Source organism: Mustela erminea, chromosome 10, assembly GCF_009829155.1.
Source record: "Mustela erminea isolate mMusErm1 chromosome 10, mMusErm1.Pri, whole genome shotgun sequence".
NCBI lineage: Eukaryota > Metazoa > Chordata > Mammalia > Carnivora > Mustelidae > Mustela > Mustela erminea.
In genome coordinates, this window is record NC_045623.1 from 69,778,911 (window position 1) to 69,799,838 (window position 20,928).

General features: G+C 41.0%; 1 protein-coding gene across 1 annotated transcript in view; it reads left to right on the forward strand.

The window, feature by feature from the left end:
* The window catches only part of FAF1 (Fas associated factor 1), a 471,948-nt gene extending 452,891 nt beyond the window's left edge, over positions 1–19,057 (forward strand). The window contains exon 19 of the mRNA XM_032302621.1: positions 18,435–19,057. Within this exon, the coding sequence (XP_032158512.1) occupies positions 18,435–18,518 (84 nt within the window). The 3' untranslated portion in view covers positions 18,519–19,057. The remainder of the gene's footprint in view (positions 1–18,434) is intronic.
* Positions 19,058–20,928: the final 1,871 nt, after the last annotated feature.

Below are 20,928 nucleotides of genomic sequence, written 5' to 3' on the forward strand. Positions count from 1 at the left end.
GAGCAATGGCTCCACTTAGGTCTTTTGATTTCATATTTTTGCCTTTTCCTTATTGTCTAAAACTTGTGGGTTATTTTTGTCAAGAAGGATTAGAGTAGGGAGAGCCTGGAAATAAAGGAGACCAGATAGGACTGTTACAGTAGGCAAGATAAATAGGCTATGGAAATCTGAACTAAAATGGCATCAATAAGGATGAAGAAAAGGCAGCAAAATCAGGAGAAAGGAAGAATCAGTGGGATGTGGTGACTGTCAGACTATGTCCAGTGGGGGTGGGGATGGAAAAGGAGTTTTCAGAGGTAACTTAAAAGTTTCCAACCTGAATGACAAGAAGGATGGTATTTGCCAAATACAGAAATCAGGGAAGACAGATAAGGAGGCAGATTTCATAATCGGGCAAAACTAGTCTCATGAACTAAATTACAGTCTTTTCTATTTTTAGGTTTACAAAGCATTTTTACCTTTGCTATCCTGAAAAAGGTCTTCACTACAACCCTGTCAAGTGAAGCGGGTACTTTTAGGCTGAGAAATGTAAGACGGGGCACAGGTGAATGTATTACCCAAGGACAAGAGACTACCAGTCTAGGGCCCAGAGTTCTGGATCTGGGTCTCATTGTCTCTCCCTGACAAGGCATGTTGGTCCTGACTTCTCTTAGATTGTCCAAGACCTTTCCCAATGAGTCCCTGTGTTCTTTTAGACCAGTTTACTGCTTCAATTTGAAAACTGCATCCTTCTCAAACATTTCATTTGTCTGAATTATCTAAAGATTATTTTTTATGAAACTTATGTTTCGGAAGCTGTCAGAAGTATTTTATGGAGCTGTATTACTAGCTAACTATAATGTGCCTTAACTAATGAAAGGTCTGTTGATTTTCTCTATTTAAAAAAAAAAAAAAAAAAAGGAAGCAGATTTCACTTGAGACATATTTGTTGAGTCCAGGGCACCAAGAGAAGGTCTAGGTGGTGCTTTCTAAGAGAGGACAGAGATTTAAATCCTGGACTGGCTCCACACCAGAAAATGCCCCTGGCAGTGACTAGAGTGGATTTGAAGGAGATGAGTGATAGAATAGGTAGTGGTTAAGAGATGGGATTCTGGCATCTGAGACTGAATCTCAGCTCTGCCATTTCCTAACTCCTTGATCTTGGGCAAATTACTTAACCTCTCTAGAGCTCAGTTTCCTCACCTGTAAGGTAAGGAAGACAGCGCCTACTTCATGGGGCTGTTGTAAAAATGAAATGAGCAAATACTTATAAAGTACCAGCATGTAGTAAATGCTCAGTATATCTAAGTTGTTATGATGAAGTTGATGGCAAGAAGAGGAAAGGTTTTTGTTAAACCACAGAGATATTCAGAGAACCAGTGGTATTCTGTAAGAAAACTCATCACTTATTTTTCTAACGAAATTAAAGAAATACACAAAGGAGTTTTAAAAATATGTTAGAGGGAATTCTAGCCATTTCATGGAAGCTGAATAGAATTCAGAGCCTTCACAAAATCTGCTTTTTGCCCTTTCTACTCTACAAAGGACTTAGAGTGGTAGAGAGTGATAGCAATGAAAAAAAAAACATTTATTTTTGTGCACAATCAAGTATATTAGTTCTCTGAAAGATAGATATTATTCCCATTTTACAGGTAAGGACATGGAAGCTTAGAGAGCTTAAATTTTTCAGGCTTGTACAATAAATGTCAGTACCAGTATTTAATTCCTGAAATTCAGATCCTTTCCCCATACCATGAAAACATATAATGGCGTGACTGTTACTAATTTTATATATAGGTATGTTGATGTATTTAAACCTTTACAAAATTATTTACTTTGCCCCCAAATTTTATTTTATAAGGGGTCTATAAAGCACTATACCATTCGAGATTGCTATGTCAGAAATCAAATAAACTTTTGAAAGCTTTACATACAATCCAATCTGACTCCGTCTGGCCATAAATAAAAAATCATTAGTTCTGTGCTCAATATTCCAGGTGCTTCTGCAGACATGCTTCACTCACTTAAAGTCTGTATAATAACCCCATTGTAAATACAAACAACTGCAAACGTGTATATGTGAAGATTAACCTTTTCTAGACACTCCTTGTAATTTTCAAAGCCAGTGGTGGAGTTCCAGAGTGCATTAGCACTTGCATCAACATGCTAAATCCCCCCTGGGCTTCACTGCAATGCCAGCTCCAGCTCCAGCTCCAGCCCCAGCCCCAGCCCGGGCCCTAACCTACTGCACCCTGACCACACCCTGCTCTTTACCTAGCAGCAGAACCTCAAAGCTGCAAGTTTAATGTCTGGCTGAATCCCAGAGCTGAAGATTCCTTTGGCACTTCCAAATTTATTTCACTTTTCCTCCTCTAGTTGGTTTTAACATAAGCACCCCGTGTGAACAGGCTTTCCTCTTGCATGTATTTTAGATTGTGAGAACTAGAAAAGACCCCTATTTTATAGATGAAACAACCAAGATACAGAGAAGAAAAGGAACTTGATCAAAGCCTAGGAAAACCAAAAGATACAAAAAGCAAAAATGCTTGGCCCAAGTTTACATAGTCACAAAATGAAGGTAAGATGTGTATTTTTTAAACAAACAAAAAAAAAGAATTATAGACATCAAATTACTTGGGATTGTGTCTAACTTATTTGAGTATTGCCTAGTATTGTGCTTGGCATAGTGGGCAACTAATACTGAATTATTATGTATAAAAGTGTATGTCAGAAAAATGGTTAATTTGATTGTAGGAAATAGTTGTGCATATTAGAATGAGTCAAGGAGGAAGGAGAACTAAGGAGCTAATTGACACCCTAGGACTGAGGTGCTTACCTTCTTCGTGCTCCCCTATCATAGCCCTTTACTGGTCTGAATGACAGTGGGCCGATTTCTTGTCTATATCCTGTCCTAGCTTCTCCATTCCTTGAAGACAGAGGTATTACCTTGCTCATTGTTTGTCCCAATGCCTAGTGCAGATTCCAACATTGTAGTAAACACTCAGGAAATATTTGTTTAGTAAATAAAAGAAAAGAAATAAAGTATTCCTGCCCATTCATGCATCCACTGTTTTTATTTGGTTTTTGCTTTACTATTTTCCATCTCACCAGGTAGAAACTCATGCTATCCTTGTGGCTTGAGCAGAGGCAAGAGAAGGACCACAGTATATAGTACATTCACCCTCACTTATTCCTCCTCTAGTTGGTTTTAACATAAGCACCCCGTGTGAACAGGCTTTCCTCTTGCATGTATTTTAGATTTGTATTTAGATTTAAATTTGTATTTTTCCCTCCATGTCTCTCCCCCTACCTCCATATTTCTCCCAGCCGCCTCCCCCTGCATAGTCCTGGAAGAGAACTCCAAAGTCTTAGGGGAAACCATGGAATTTCTGGAATTTAAACTCTGGTAGTCACCTATTTGGTTAAAATTTTCAGGTGTTTTTGTTAACAGCCAGTTGCCAGTCTCTCCTTTTGACATCTCCAGCAGGACAGTCTCAGAAGAGTGTGATAGACTAGGAAGGGAACTAACCTGGGAGCCAGGCATCTGGAGCAGAATTTCAGTTCTTTCAACCATTTGTTTTGTGATTTCAAGCATGGCACATGCTTCTCTGGGTCTTAGTTTCTTCGTCTGAAATATGAAGAGATTAAAATAAGTGTTTCTTAATCTTCTTTCAGCCCTGATACTATGTGACACTATGATGAAATGACCTGTGTATAGATAATACCTGCCTTGTTGACAGCAGTGTTCTGAAAACTAGAGCAAAACCACTAGGTTTCTGGTCGTACGGGCTTTATTTAAGATCATCTTCTCTCCTTTTATATGAGAATGTCTCTGTCCCAGGCAGTTTATGGGGACTTAAGCTTTTATTTACTGTAGCTGAGGCTCCTGTAAGCTGGGGCTTTGACAATATTTCACATTTATTTATCTGAGCCAGAGCTTAGGATCAGGTGGCAGCTAAGTCATTTAAGGTTATTTAGATGCATTGAAAATGTTGCTTAATAATTCAGAACCAGTTTTCTCTGTTTAGAGTATTAAGATTTTTTAAATCTTTCTAATTAGCCAATTCCAACAGCAGTTTAAATAGGGAAAAATCTGTCCCTTCTGAAAGGGCAACTGATGCAAACTTACTGTCAGTCTCTATGTCTGTGCAGCAGGACTGACTGAGGCAAGGACCAGAGTCCAGAGCCAGGGGACCTACTAGGGTGACCTATTAATGGTATTACTAACAAGCCGTGCCTGCTGTTGGAATAAGGCTAGGGAGAAGGGGCCTGGGAATACAGCTCGTCTTGAATCACTTTCTTTGGATTAATGCACACTCCAGAGAGGAGTGGGGAGCCCATAGTCAGTCATTCAGTAGGTCAGTCCTTCAACAAACACTTGCTGAATTCACACAGTTTCCAGCAATACACTAGGCCCTGAGGATAGATAGCCAGTGAGACCTAATATTGTGTCCTCTGATTTCAACCTACCTGGAGATACAGACTCATAGACAAACCTGAGTGGCACAATAGACAAATAACTCAGTGTGAGACTGTAGCTGATCCTTTGAACTAGATCCTCCAAAAATGGGTAGCCTTGCCTGGTCAAGTGCAAGTACAGTACAGTAATGCTGGTTTAGCAAAGGACAAGGTCAACTTGCCAGTATCTACATTTCAAACGCTGATCGTAAGTCTGCCAGTAGACGTTGGCAACCACCTTGTCTGAGGAACCCGAGGTGAAACAGAGGTATTACTGCAGCAAATGTGGACTGACCACAGGCAGAGCATGTATAGAATAGGCACGAGGGAGAGACCACAATAAACATATATGGTCCCTGTGTTCCAGGAACCCACAGCCCAGTGAATGAAGATGCCACTTAGGATTAACTCTGTTACAAGGAACCAAAGAATGGGATTAATTTAGGCTCCATCACTTAGGCCTGGATTTGTAGATGAGGTAGCATTTGAGATGAGCCTTGAAGGACATACAAGTTTCAACAGATGGAACTAGGGAGGAGGGACAGTCCAATAGAGGAAACATAAGCAAAAGTTCTAAGAGGAGAAGTACCAGACATATTTGGGGAATAACAAACTGCTGTAATTGGCTAAAGCATAAGGTCTGTGAGGGGATAGTATTTAGAGAAAGGGTATTAGGGCCAGGCCACCACCATCCTTTCAAAACATTTAGGCCCAAATGTCACGTATTTGATGTTTGTTTGTTTGTTTGTTTCAGAAGAAAATAGAGTAAACATCTATTTTACTACCTAACTTTACAAATGTTAATAGAGGCTTGCTCTGTATTTTTCAGTGTTCAGTGTTGTACATCTCTGATTTAATCATTTATTCAGCAAGTATTTATTGAGAGCATATAATGCACCAGGTTCTTTGCTGGAAGCTGGAAATAGAGGAAACGCACAGTTCCCGTGTCTAAGTTTCTCACTGTCATGCAGGAGGCATTCATGTACAGCGCAGTGGAAGACAAGCTGTGTAGATGCCCCTCGCAGGTATCTAAGTGGTGCATCAGATGCAACATCCTTATTTAACAAAAGGAAACTCAGAGGAGGAAAAGTGACTTGCCCAAGGTCACAGTAGAAGCTGTGTGCTAGAGTTAGGGGCCAGGTTTGCAGTCTCTCAAAGGGTGCTTGTTCCTTTCCTCATCTACTCTGAGCCCTGACCTTCTGTGGACATGAGAACTGAAATGACAGGAAATGGGCATGAAGAAATTCTGGCTAGGTAAAATGCATATCCCAAGCCACCTTCTAGTAGTACTTCCTTAGCATCTTCTCTACCAAATTCTCATCATAGTACTTTTCTTTAAGTCCAGGAGAGAGTCTCGGAGTTTCTGGTGTAAGTTTGGTATTGTACAGGTGCCTGCTGGACCAGCCTTCAAAGAAAACACCTGTTCTGTTCATGATTCTTGCCTTCCAGTTTCATAAGCTTTGGGGCAGATGAAATGTAATATCAAAATAGCTCAGAGAGAGCCTTGGTAACATTTAAGATATTGAACGTGCTGCATCTGGTAACTAGAAAATTTAATGATCTCCTGCTGTTTTGGTAATTGGATAAGTAAATACATCAGAATAAATCACACCGGCAAGTCTTTTGTATGTCGTTAGGGACTCAACTCTTTTAACTCCTGTTCAAAGCTCCAGCTCTTGAGCGGCGTTTGCGTGCAGCGTTACGCGCACACCCGCTCATGTGGCTCTGCTTGAGTACTAAAATGCATTCAAAATGCTCACTTTCCCCCTAGCCACTCTGCCTGAAGAGCACGCCAAGCATGCCACTCCAGATCCCTCTGAAGCCAGGAAGAAAAGGTTTTTTTGAAAGCTTAAACTAAACCTAATAAGACATTCAAGCCCTTCATGATCTATCTCCAGACTTGTCTTTCCAGCCATGTCTTCCGTTATGGATGTGCTATAAGCCTTGCCAGAAACACCATCCATTTACAATTTGGGAAAATGAGGCCAAAGCAAAAGGGCACTATCCTGTTGTAGTAAGGAATCATGTAGAATTTTAAGTAGGAGAGAGGCAGAATCGGACATTTTATTCAACTCTCTCAAGTGACAGTGTGAAAGAGAGACCCAGAAGGAAAGAGGGAGATGGTTCATTAGAACCTGTTTGTTGTTGGGTGATGTCACCAGCTTGCAGATGAGAAATGTGTGTCTTCTGGAGGTTAAATGACTTGCTCAAGAGCATACAGGCAGAACTAGAGTTCAAAACCCACCAGTGCTTTTTCTTACTGCCTCCCTAATTAGCACTTAAAGGCCTAGTGGTAAAACTTTCGGGCAAACAATAATTAGGGTTTTTCAGAAGGTTTTTACGCTGAGGTAACAGTTCTGAACCTGACCAGTTAACGGGTTTCTCTCCAAACACAATGTTAGCATTATAGACCAGTCTTTTATTAGAGGCATCCCAGGAACTGTTTATACAAGGACCTGGCTGCCTTCCATGATATCAGCCCTTGAAAGTGAGGCATGTCCCCCAGACCAATAATTCCAGCCTTTTACAAATCACTGCACACATTGAAAATGTTTGTGTGCCTCATTGGAGTAACCACACTAAGCTGCTCAGGGTTCGAGGCAACCCAGCCCTGAGGATCCGAGTTGCCCTAAGGGATGAGGAGGCTGGCATCCTGGCACACCACTGGGGCTAATCTGCATAGATTTCTCTCGCCACAGCATAGAATCCTCATTCATGAATTTGCCTGCACCCCCCATTTATTAAGCTTTCAGGGACAGTGAGCTTGTGAACCATTCTATAAAGTAGGACTTCTTTTATTTACTTGAAATCATGTCTTCCAGAGCCCAAGAGGGACAAATCTTGGGAACTGTCTTCCCAGAATGAAGACACATGCCTGTTTTCATTTTTTTAATGCTATTCTTTTACTCTTTTTCTGCCTTTTACATTTACTCTGCACCCTTGGATCTTCTGTTTCTAGTTAAAGAGGCTTTCCTTCCCACCCCCATGCTACCCATCTTGATAGAAGCCTCTCTGTTCTCTCTGGGCTTTTCCCTTCTAACACTGTTGTTTAATAGTGTAGTGACCAAAGCCACTGTGAAGAATACCAATGCAAGGAAAGGGTCACATCTTTCATTTGGTATTCAGGGTCTGCCTGAATACCAAATGTATGCCATGTTTGAGGCCATTTTGACAGTAGTAATACTTAGAGTTGGTGTCCTCATTAAAAAGACTATCTAAAGGCATAGGCTGGGAATAAAGAATCTAGAATTGGTCCCATATCTGCCATGAGTGCTAAGTAATCTATGGTAAGTTTTTTTCCCCCCGCACTGAATTTTTCTGTCTTATCTGTTACAGAGATAACCTTTGAAAATCCCCCCCAGGGATACTTGGGTGGCTCATTGGGTTAAGCGTCTGCCTTTGACTCAGGTCATGATCTCAGGGTCCTGAGATTGAGCCCTGTGTTGGGCTCCCCACTTAGTGGGGGGAGTCTGCTTCTCCCTCCCCCTCTCCCTCCATGTGCTTGCTCTCTCTCTCCCAAATAAATAAAAATTTAAAAAATAAATAAATAATAAAAATCCCCTCAGTTCTAACAATCACAGGGTTTGTGATAATCGAGAAGCTAGAAATTTGTCCAAATGCCTGACATAGTAATACACTGTTTGGGGGAGATAATATGCTTCAGTTACATGAAGAGGGTGGTCCTTCTAAGCGAGAAACTTAGAATAGTCCAGTGTATGACTACAATACTAATATTATCTGGTGTGGTGATTATGAACAGACTTTGGAGCCAGACCTAGTTTCAGATCCTTGCTCTGCCACTTCCTGCCTGTGCAGTCCTAGGCAGGTTATATAATCTCTCTGAGCTTCTATTTCTCATTTTTGAAGTGGAGGTAATAGCACCTCCCTCACAGTGTTGTGTAGTGCTTGTGAACCACTTAGAAGAATTAGCGCCTAGTAAGCTCCCAGAAAATGGTGAACTGTCACCATTATTATAATGTGAGAAAACAAAGAACAGATAGGGCAACCTACAAGATATAATTTTTATCGCTTTGTCACTTTAGTCATCTCTCCCTTTGTTCCTTTATCTTTTCTTTCCTTCTCCCTTCTCATCTTAAAAAAAAAAAGTAGGGCCCTATTCTTCGCAACTGCAGAAGGCCACCCAGCCTCACTCTGTAGCATACCAGTTACTCTACCACAGTTATGAAAAGAGGAGCATCTGTCACTGTTTTCTAGACACTCTTGCCCCCAATGCTGCTTCCTTCTTTCCTGTGATCCAAGGAGACATACTGGTCCAGAAGCTATACAGGAAGCTGGGATGGAAATAAGCTATAGAGTAGTCACATAGTGGGACTCTTCCAGATTGACAGTTCCTTTTGTGGTTGCATTACCACCTATAGCAAATGTAGAGTAGAAGCTGCTAGGAGCTAAAACCAGCACTGCTGTGCTTCAGGAGGAGGAGGAGGAAGAATCCCTTACGTTTGCAAAGGACTTTATAGTTACCAATGCCTTTTCACACCCTGACCAGCATATGACCAGCAGATCAGTTCTTAAGTTCTCCCTCTGATACTTTGTGGGTATAATTGGCCTCTTCAGGGATTCCCACCTCATCAGGAGGTATTTAAAGACTATGGACAATTAGCTATTAGGACCAAGTTGACAGTAACAAAATATAGCCTGTGTTCCTCTGGGGAACAACAAAGTCCATACCACAATAGGAACTTGTTTATGATACTTTATGATGCATTTTTTTATGCTCAAGGGAACATTAGCTGTTCTCTGTTTAGAAGTAGGATCAGAGGTTAAGAGGCAGTGAAGAGGGATGCATCAGATATAGTCTGGAAGTTCATAAACCTGGGTGTAAATTCTAGCCTTATCTTTTCTGTGTGATCCTGGGCAAACCCCTTAACCGCTTTTTTTTTTTTTTAATTTATTTACTTGACAGAGAGAGAGAGGAATTACAAGTAGGCAGAGAGGCAGGCAGAGAGAGAGGCGGAAGCAGGCTCCCGCCAAGCAGAGAGCCCGACATGGGGCTTGATCCCAGGACCCTAAGATCATGACCTGAGCCGAAGGCAGAGGGCCAACCATTGAGCCACCCAGGTGCCCCCCTTAACCACTTTTGACCTTAGAGAATTCATCTATAAAATGGGAATAATAGGAATACTTACCTTATAGGATTGTTATGACAATTTAATTAGATAACATATAGAACAACTAGTAGAGCATGTGGCACTTATAAAATGCCAAATAAATGGTAACTTTTTGGTAGTGATGACATTAATTATTATTTTTTAAACTTGGTTTTTAATATGGATTTTTTAATTCGGTGATTAACAGAATAGATTACTCCTAGCATACCAAAAATATTAGTTGTGGGAGCCTGGGTGGTGCAGTTGGTTAAGCATCCTCCTCTTGATTTCAGCTAGGTCATGATCTCAGGGCCGTGGGCTCCCCACTCAGCAGACTCAATAGGGAGTCTGCTTGAGATTTTCTCTCTCTTTCCCTCTGTCCCTCACCTCCTGCTCTCATTCTCTCTCTCCCCAAAATAAATAATCATTTTAAAAAAATTAGTTCTCCCATGCTCAAAGCAAATGCTAATTGTGAACAGAAGCAAAAGAAGACATATATATATATATATATATATATATATATATATATTTTCAACTTTAGTGTAATTTGGGAACTTACATAAGCAGCTTTTGTGCTGCCTCCTAGGATAGAAAGAGCTCAGGATTTGAAGTGAGAAGATGTGGGTTCAAATGTGAGCTCCACCAATTTCTAGTTGTATGACCATAAGTAATGTCCTTGTTTGAGCTTTGGTGTTGTCATCTGTTAAAATGAGAATAAATTAGTCCAATCTCTTAGAATAGCTCTGGGGTTTAGATAAAATATGTGAAGGTGGTGTGAGGGCTGTAGAACAATACATTGTTATGTACACATTCTTCAGAAGGAAGTTTGTGAGCACATTCATTTCATGTTCAGATAACTTGTTTAAAGAAGCATGTCTTTAAGAACAAGCTTTGTTGTGGCTTTATGGGTGGGAAATGTATTTAGAATTGAATAATGCCCTGACTAGGTGATTCTCATCTTCTAATCAAGGCTGAATAGACTTTGAGAAAAAAGAGTTGTGGCTCTTACATCAAGTTATATGAAATTATAATTGTTAAGCACTTGTTTAGTGCTGTGGGGGTATTTAGGGTTTTAAGTGTCATTTAAATAAACCCCTTCACTTAACTTGTTCAAGACTAATTGAAAGACATAAGACCAACTGAAAGACAGACAAAGGACTCAGGGGGAGTACAAATATCACATTTGTTACTGAGAAAGTTGATCAGAGATTTTGGTTTGGAATCTGCAGCTAGGGGGCTTACTGATATATTCTTTGCCCCTAATTAGACAGACTTGGCCACGAAGTCCTTGGTCTAAAACTGGAGAAGCAGGTTTGACTCCAGAAAAGGGAAAGGAAGGGGCTGAGATGCTTCACCCACATTCACCAAACAGATAGGTCTTCATCTCACTGTGTGTGAGAGATGGGGAGAGCATCCCAGAGTCCCTCCATGTGGAAGCATGAGTATGAAATGCTTCATGGTTATAAGCTTCATCTTACTAAATCTTCACAACAACTCTGGTTAGCAAAAATGTCTCAATATTATAAATAGACAATGAACCAGAAATTAAGTAACTTATCCACAGCCATCAGAGAGTTAGGAGGTTTTAGCAATGGAATCCAACCCAAGTCTCTCTCCCTAGGTCATTGGGGAGCTCACACCACACAAATGACATCTACTGACACATAAATAAGACATTGAATCATAATAGTTGCCATGTGTGGGCTCTGTGTTGGCTGTTCTAATCCTTACAACAACCCTTTCATCCAGCAGAGAAGGAAGCTGGAGTTCTAAGCATCTTACTGACATGGCCAAGAGCTCGAATTTGAACCCAAGAGTTTTTATTTCCAAAGCCCAACAGCAGTCCAGTTGACCTGATTGAATCATTAACCCCCACATTTTTAAAAATGCAAAAATTAAAGCATAGAGAAGAGAAGTGATTCATCCAAAGTTGCACCACTGGAGCCAAAACTAGAACCTATACATTCTGGGCCTTTACATCTTGACAGCATTAGATAATATACAGCCTTAGCCATCAGTACAAAGGAGTATGGAGGAGGGAGAGTTTGCTGAGAGCTGAAAGGTGAGGGAGTGCTTACAAAGGCTGCGTGGTCTGTCTATCTGTTGTAGGTTATAGGCTCTACTTGTCCTTCATATCTGTGGGAGGGAAAAGGAGGAAGACGGTGTATGGGTAAGATTCTAGTGTTTGCTCTCTGAGCTACAAAAGGATTGTAAATTTTCCACCAGTGTAGCCAAAGGCTGCTCCTGGGGGTAAGGCTATGCAAGGCTCCATCCACTCGCAGTGTTGCCAGCACACAGCACAGTCTAGAAAGTGGTGCTGCTCATAGCCCAGAGGGGAGCAGCCAAATTATAAAGAAAATATGAGAACAGAGCTTTTTCTCCCCTTGGAGATGCTGGAATTTTCTGAAATGCAAATTTTACTCTAAAAGCAAAAATACATTTGAGAAACCACTGGTGGTCTATTGCTTCCCAGTTCCACACGCTGAACCTTAAGGATGTAATTCATGGAGTGAGAAAGAACACAATTAGGCCACTGAAGGAGGTGGGGAGTTATAATGGAAAGTGTTAGGGAACTAATCAGAAGGCTTGGGTTCTGGTTCTACCTCTACTGTTGATGCTATCACAGGTAAACACAATCTCTAGATCTCTTTTCTAATCTACTGAGTGTGGCTAATTCCCAAAGTATGATTTCCAAGTACTACTGCAGGGCATTTCCCTCATAAGCTGTTAAAAATGCCTTGGGAATGTTCAGAAAAATGCAGCCGAGCATGTTTTTTAAAGACTTCATATTTTTGGAGCAGTTTTAGGCTCACAGCAAAATTGAGCAGGAAGTACAGAGAGTTCCCATATACTCCCTTACATATAGCCTCCCCCATTATCAACATTCCCTATTGACAACATCCCTCACTGGAGTGGTACATATGTTACAACTGATGAACCTACATTGACACATCGTTATCACTCAGAGTTTGTAGTTTACATTCTACTGGTTTGGACAAATGTATAATGACATATAACCATCATTATAGTATCACACAAAGTATTTTTACTGCCCTAAAAATCCTCTTGTGCTCTGCCTACTCATCCCTCTCCCCATTCCAACCCCTGGACTAGTGATCTTTTTACTGTCTCCATAGTTTCACCTTTCCCAGAATGTCATATAGCTGGAATCATACAATTTGTAGCCTTTTCAGATTGACTTCTTTCATTTAGCATTAAGATTCCTCCATGTCTTTTTATGGCTTAATAGCTCATTTTTTGGTGTTGGATAATATTCCACTGTGTGGATGCACCACAATTTATTTATCTGTTTACCTACTGAAAGGCATCTTGGATGCTTCCAAGTTTTGGGCAATTATGAAAAAAGATGCTATAAACACCTGTGTGCAGATTTTTGTGTGAACATAAGTTTTCAGCTCCTTTGGGTTAATACCAAGGAGTATAATTAGTGGGTTATATGGTAAGAATAGGGTTAGTTTTGTAAGAAACCACCTAACTAACTACGTTCCAAAGTACTGTGCCATTTTGCCTTCCCACAAGCAATTAATGAGAGTTCCTGTTTCTCTACGTCCTCAACCAGCATTTGGTGTTTTCGGTGTTCTAGATGTTGGCCATTCTAATAGTCATATAGTGGTATCTCATTGTTATTTAATTTGCATTTCCCTAATAGTATATGATGTGGTAGAGCATCTTTTCTTATATTTATTTGCCATTTGTAGTAGCGCTTTTTTGATGAGGTATCTTTAAGGTCTTTGGCCCATTTTTTAATTGGATTGTTCATTTTTTTATTGTTGAGTTTTAGAATTCTTTGTATATTTTGGATAATCATTCTTTATCATATATGTCTTTTGCAAATATTTTTCCCCTGTCTTGGCTTGTCTTCTCATTCTTTTGACAGTGTGTTTTGCAGAAGTTTTTAATTTTAATGAAGTCCAGCTTTATCAATTATTTCTTTTGTGGATTGTGCTTCTGGTGTTATATCGAAAAAATCAAAGCCATTCCCAAGGTCATATAGGTTTTGTCCTATGTTATCTTCTAGGAATATTATAGTTTTGTGTTTTACCTTTAAGTCTGTAATCCATTTTGAGTTAATTTTTGGAGAGGGTGTAAGGTCTGCATCTAGATTTTTTTTTTTTTTTTGCATTCTGTGTTTAATTGTTCCAGCACCATTTGTTGAACCTAGCATTTTTTTTCTGAAGGTGAAAATATTAGATCCATACTTAACCTTTATTCAATTTTAAAATAAAAGCATTACTTCAGCAAAATTAAGTAAAATAACAGGGACTGATAATAATATCTATGCTATTAGACTGTATATCAATATGTTGTAAACTGTAAGTACTATGCATATATTGCTGCTACTGTTGTTTTTAGTATCACTCAGCTTCTGCTCTCAGGTAGCCCCCAGCCTAGTAGTAGTAGTATATTTATGCTCAGGCTTTTTTTAATCAAGTGAGAGGCAGAATGGTGTGGCTAGAAAGAACCCCAAAATGGAAGCTAAAAACTCTGAGGTAGAGTACTACATCTGCCTCTTAACTGTATTACCTGGGCCAAGTCATTTGACGTCTGTGAGCCTCAGGAGAGCAGCCTATGAAATGAAGGCTTTGAACTTTTGGCATTTAAGGAACCTTCTCACCCTAACATTCTAGTACTCTATTTGGTATGGCCTAGGATGAGATTCTGTCACACTGATTCACATTTTTCTCAGCAGCAATGTTAGATTTTTTTTTAAAAAAGGAATTGAAGCCCAAGGAAGTAATAGAAATAAGATGTATATGAAAGTTCAAACTGCTGAGAAAATTGATTTTGGAAAGAATAGCTCTATTTGCCCCATTTTTTATAACATTAACAAGTTTCACAAAACCAAACTGCTAAGGTATTAATTAAAAAAAAAATACATCATTCAGGTTCCCTAAGTATAATGAATAAAATGTCAAGGTGATTGATTGACCTTCCTTTTCTAACATAGACAGAGTCTCTTATCTGAGAATGCTCCTCCTCTCCCAAGGAGTCCCAAAGGGTGGGTTTCTCTGTTGATTTAGAGAGTCAATAATTCAGTAAAGTCCCAGGTAAATGGCAGAACACAAGCTGAGATTGGGTTTTTGTATTCGTATTTTATAAACATTTCAGGATTTTTTTTTCCTGACCCTTGATCTTTTGCCATTCTTAAAATGAAGATCTTATATCTTAGAATCTTGGTTAGAAACAACCTCAGGGTCATCTCTCCCAACTTTTTTCTCTGAGTGGATCTACTCTTAGCCACGCCCCTGGCTGAATATTCTAGCAGTTCAACATATAGATTCCAAAACTAGATTCACACCTTCGCTCTTGTCCTGAATAGCTTTGAGACCTTGGGCAAGTTACTTAATGTGTTCCATGGATCAGTTTTCTCATCTGTAAAATGGGAATAATAACTGTATCTACCTCAGAAGGTTATTATGCAGATTAAATTATTTTATAAATATAAAGTGCTTGGCATATGCCCAGTACAAAATAAATGCCAAATATATGTTAGCCATTACTGTTATCATCATGATCTTCTCAAATATGCCCTTATTTGAATGCTTCTAGGGACAAGAAAGAATGTGCTCACTGTCCCCCCCCATCCCTCCTTCTCCATTGCCACAAGGCAGCCCACTGACATATTAGCCAGAAGCAATTCTGTTTAGCTTGAGCTCTGGAGTCAGACTTGAGTGTGAGATCTTATTCTCTCTGCACCTTGATATGATAACCCATAGTATCTTCAACTGTAAAATGGCAGTAATCATACCTACTTCATTTGGCTTTTTTGAGGACTAGACTACTATATATAAAGTACTTAGCATGGTTCTAGCTACACAGTAGGTACTCAATAAATGATAGTTGCTGCTATGATAATGGTTAGGAAGAACAAGAAGGAAACAGAACAGAAGGAGGAAGAAGAAAGTAGCACAGCGACATACCAGCAACTTTAAGAGTTCTTTCTGGCCAGCTGAATTCTGTGTCCCTGTGATTTTACCTCACTAGTCCCAGCCCTGCCAGCAGGTACTGCACATAACACGTCTGATCTACTTGGCAGTCCTTCAGATACCCCTTTCCCTGTAGTGGCAGCCACCACCACCACTTCTTAGTTCCCCCTTGAATGGGACCCAGAGCACTGCAGGATGGTTCCACAGCATGGCCACCTTTCTTGCAGGGGAGAACTTCATCCCCCTAGGTTCCCCTACAGCCTTTTTGTCCATGCCAGGCAAAAAAGAATGGAAGCAGAGATTGTTCTTGTTCATTTTGAAATTTCTGTCTAAAACGACCTCCAAAGAATTGCTTCTAATCTGAGGTACCTGAAGGAACAGGCCCCAAACAGCCATGTTTGCTGTGAAGTAGTTGAGCACAGCTTCATGGAAACTCAAGGGCATCTCTAGTTACAGCATTACCCTAGCAGGGCAGCAGGGCAGAAATAAGAAAGGCAGCCTGCTGCAGCCCTTTGCTCCAGGAGGCTTTGGGAAAAGAGCTCCAGCTTTGAAGTGAGCCCAGGACCCCTCTCCAAGGCAATATTCCAGTCAGTAATGGCTACCACTGACTGAGCATGTTCTGGCTTGGACACTGTACCCGAAGCTTTATCAACACTCCGTTTAACTGTTACACCAACCTATGAAAGTTAAACTGATTTATTCTTATCATAGAGATGAAAAATCCTATGCTCTCTGGTTGTGGAACTTCAAGGTCTATAGGTACTAAAGTGAAAACAGGGATTTGAATTTAAATTTGCTTCAGTCTTTTTAAACATTATACTGTATAGCTATCCCCCTTACTAACCACATGGCCTTAAAACAAATGGCAGCCACTTTGAGCCTCAATTTTGCCATCTCTACCTTGCATGGTTGTTACAGGAATTAAATGAAATAACATGAAGTCCCTGGCATGTAATAGGTGTTCAAGAAACTTCAGTGTCCTCCTTTTCAGGTCCCAGCTAGCTCACCCAAAGTGACAGAGAAAAATCACTTAACTTGCCTGGGACACAGTTTTCTGAACCTCCAACCTGGTGTGTTGACAGCTTAGGCAGGGTTCGGTTTGGGCCTGAGGCTCTAGCCTCCCAGCCTGTTTTTCTCTATAGCATTTCTGCTGGTATGCATAGGCTCTGGCACTACAGTGATCATGGTTTCTCTCTACAAACATCATATTTAGAAACCACAAATAACAAAGTACAAGATGCCGGAAGAGCTCTGGCATGTTAATTAAGAACAATAGCGGAAGCAGCTGGGCAGAAAATACCAACGAGAATGAAGCAGAGGCTCAGTTGACTAGAGACAGCGTAATATTGTATGTTAATTGGGGAAGTGGGTAAACATTTGCCAACAGCTTGCCCCTCCGGTGCATTGGAAGACAGACAGCAGGCTGGGCCTTCCCCACTGCCTTGCCTGCCCATCTGCCCAGAACCCAAGAGATACCAGTAGAGCTGCTTAGCTCTGGGTTCCTTATAGGCAGAGAGGATTCTTGAGGTTGATGTGTCTCCTTAATGACCCTCCTGGGCATACCAGGTTTCCATCTGGATACAGTCAAAGATAGCGTTCCTCCTTCAGCTCTCCAGCCTGGTTGACACTAGGCCTCCCACGGCCCTCATCCCCCTTGACTAGGAGAAGACAGCGGAGCCATCTCATTAGGTGTGGTTTGGGATGAGCAGAGGACAAGATCTCCAGCCTCAGATGCTGTATTCTCTGAGGACCACAGGCCCAGGGCCTCCATATCTCACAGAGCGGACTTCCCAGCCTCCCATCACATACAATCAGACCTGTCCCTTTATCTGTATGTCTGTCCATCCTTAGTTATTCACATACACGGTAGCCATCATTAAACATGTGCTCTGTGCTGAACACTATGCTAATTATGTATTTTTTCTCATTTAATCTTCACATCGGTCCTGCATGGTTGATATTAACTCCAAAGCCACAAAGCTAATAGCCAACACAGCTGTGATTTAAACAGGAATCTTTCCGGTTCCAAAGCCCACTGTCACTTCCACTAAACTAGTATATCTCAACTTTTTAAAATTCATACTCCCTTCTGATAAATATGAAGACTCTGTTTCTTTCTCTCTCTCTCTCACTCTCAGATTCATAAATCCTCCATCCCTGCCCCTGGCCTAGGAGGTCATAAAGCTACTTCAGGATTCCTACGTGACTAGCATTTCCCAACTGAGTCAAGATTTTGCCTAGCTTTACTCTCTACAAAGAGTTCATATGATTAAATAATGATTTTTTAATTTCCAAAATTTAAAGTCTTATTATGGCATTGACTCATTTTTTCAAACTAAATATCCCCCTACCCAACCAACAAGGAGACTGTGATACACCTTCCCAGGGAGACTCTCCTCAATGGAGGGTATCCATCTTTGAGCATGGTAGAGTAGACATTGTCCAGTTTACTACAGGAAAGCTTAGCCAGAAGATCAGCCCCAAAGACTTAGCTCTTTTCTGACCAAGCAGAAAAGTCCCTCCATGCTGTCAGGAGTTAACCAAGCGGAGATCCCCAAGAATGCTAATCAGTTGTTTAGCCAGTACCCTTTCCTAAAGTGTACCAGTTCTGTGGGCCAAGCTGTGCTGTGCAGGAGGCACAGACCTCCCACCTGCCAGGAAGAGGTCCAGTCTCCTGAAGCTGCGCCTGCCTGTGTTCACATGCTAGTTCTTCCACTAAGCTATGAGACGTGACCTCCCTGAGCTCTGGTTTCCTCGGTTCTAAGATGGAAGTAGCACCACCTGTGTCACAGGTTTATTGTGAGCATCAAATAATAAATTTGGAACTGCTCAGGCCACTGCATAGCAGGCTGAGAATCAGTATGCACAGGTAGGACCTGAAAGCCATGTGGAAAAGAGAGCGCTTGTTCCAATCTTTTAAATATGTTTTCTTTCTTTTTAGGTAACCCAGCTCGACCCAAATAAATCATTATTGGAGGTAAAGCTGTTCCCTCAAGAAACCCTTTTCCTTGAAGCGAAAGAGTAAACATGGCCCAGCAGTGGAACCAGCCATTCCTTGACAAGTCAGAGGCCGGCGTCAAGAGAAGGGCTCCTTGCCAACCCACCTACACGCTCGTCTCACTCAACTCAATGTCACACTTCTGCCTCTTGCAAGATTGCTGGAAAAAAGTAATAATAAACATAGCTACTTAAAATTTCCCATCCACGAGTGTATGTTCCCAACCCTCATAGAGAATTACAACTCTGCAGCTCTCCTATACCCCCTCCACCTCACCCTTGTTCAATGACTAATGCACTGTTCAAGTGTGAGTGTCCACGAAGTAGAATTTTTACCTCTCCAGTGCCCTTCGTTTCCCCACACTGTCTAGGACAGTTCTGTCTGCCCTGTGACACCAGGATGCTATGTATTTGATATGTCTCATTGAGCCAGGGCTCATGCACCTCTGCCTTTTTATTTTCACGACTGGATTTCTACTTTGTCACCTAATTTTAAAAGGCATGGGGAAAAAAGTCAAATGGGACTTCTCAGCATGGAGATTAAACATTGTTGTAGGAAAAAAAGCATATCATTTTTGTTGGTACTTTCTGACTTCTTTACTAAAATTTAAGGTTGTGTTTGAGGAATGCATTTGACATATATGCAAGATATTTATTTATTGCAGCTGCCTTGGGTCTCCAGGTTCCACCTAGGAGTTATCCGCTGTTCCAGTGAAGCATGGAAAACTGTTGAAGCACATTATATGAATGCTGAGATAGTGTGAAAAGGACCAGTACCAGGACTTTGGTATCTAGTCCAGCTGCAAGAAGCTGCTGTTAGGTTTGCATTTGGGTAGTTAGAACCTCATGGATACCAGCTCCCAGATTGCTGGTCCACCAGCATACACCGAACATAATTCTCTCCTGCTTTTCTCTCCCTCTGCTCCATCTTGTGTTGGGACCTTGTTACTTGGTATTTTAAGTACCTGGTCTATCACCAAAATCTGATCAGCCAGCCCATGGGCTCTGAGCCCTGCTGTAAAACCTTATCCACTGTTTCATTCTTTTAACATTTCAGTATTAGATACTAGATTCCCATTTCAAATGAAAGAGATCTCACCCTATGGCTGAAAATTCTGTCCTCTTATATTTAAGAGAACAGACTTGGGGGGCTCAGCTCAGAAGACATGTATTTCCTGAAGATACATGTAGTAATTTGGGAATGATTTAGCAAATGTGGATTTTTGTTAATCTGTGGCTCCAGAGCTTGAAGTTTAGTTCATGGAAATACTGTTATGCCTTCACAGCCAATGATTTCTTTTTAGTCTTGGAATGTTTCTCCATATCTGTTTTTATGTTTACTGTAGTCTCTCTCCCAAGGTTTGGGATTCTGATTTTGACATTTTGTATTTGTTCAAAGTACAGTCTAAGTGCTGGATTTTTCCCCCGGCCCAGTTCAAGGGGTTCTCAGAAGACGCTAACTGAAGCCTAAGATGTGGCTGGTCATTTTCCCTCTGCCTGGAAGTGCATATTTGCCAGGAAAATTCCTCTTGTATCTTTTCTCTGGTGCTCCAACCAGGGACCTCCCTGAACACTCTCTCATAAGAGATGTGTTCCTAAAAGATAGTGCTACATCTGCTTAGGGTTGGGCCTCCTCCAGCTCCAGAGTCTCCCAGGGAGGCTGAAAGGAAAAGAGACCAAATATGAGGGAGTTCAACCTGTGCACTTCCTCTCCAGCTCCACTCCTACCTTCTCTTTTTTTTTGGGGGGGGGGGGTGTGTACACCTACCTTTCCAACCTGGTGGCACCAAAGACAGTCATTTCCAATGCTACAGATGCACTAGGGCACCAACTCTTTTTTTTCCAGGTAGACCTTAGCTTCCATGCAGAAGCTACAACTCTAAACCCAGGCCATACTCAGGAACAGCAGCAAGAGTGTTGGTAGGAGTTGGAGAGGAGATTCTGAATTTACTTTCATGGTTAACCTGTTCCATCTCATTTGGGTTTGACTTCATCATATTGTTCTGCCCTGTCAGCCTCACTTCTGTATCCCAGTGATATAAACTTTACTCTGAAACTGATTTCATAAAAGTTATTAAATGCTTCTTGAATGTGTATGAAGTTTACACACCCTTTTCCAACCCTCTCTTCAGAGATTCTCCTAGTTCAGTCTCTTGAAATCCTATCCTATAGGTCCCCATTGCCAGGAAAGGCCTCAGCTAATTGTCATTGTTTACTGGTGTCATTCTGGTCTACTGAGTTCTAGAACCAGGGGCCAAAACAGTTTTGGGCTTTTTCTTACAAGCACCTTAAAGTGACTTTGCATAAAGTTAGGTTCCAAGAAAAACGTCAAGTAACTTACTATCACAAGAGGAGAAGTTATTGAGTAACTTCTGCTATCGCAGAAATAGCAGTGTTCTTTGGCAGTTCTTCCTCCTGCCCTTAAACTTTCTTGGTCT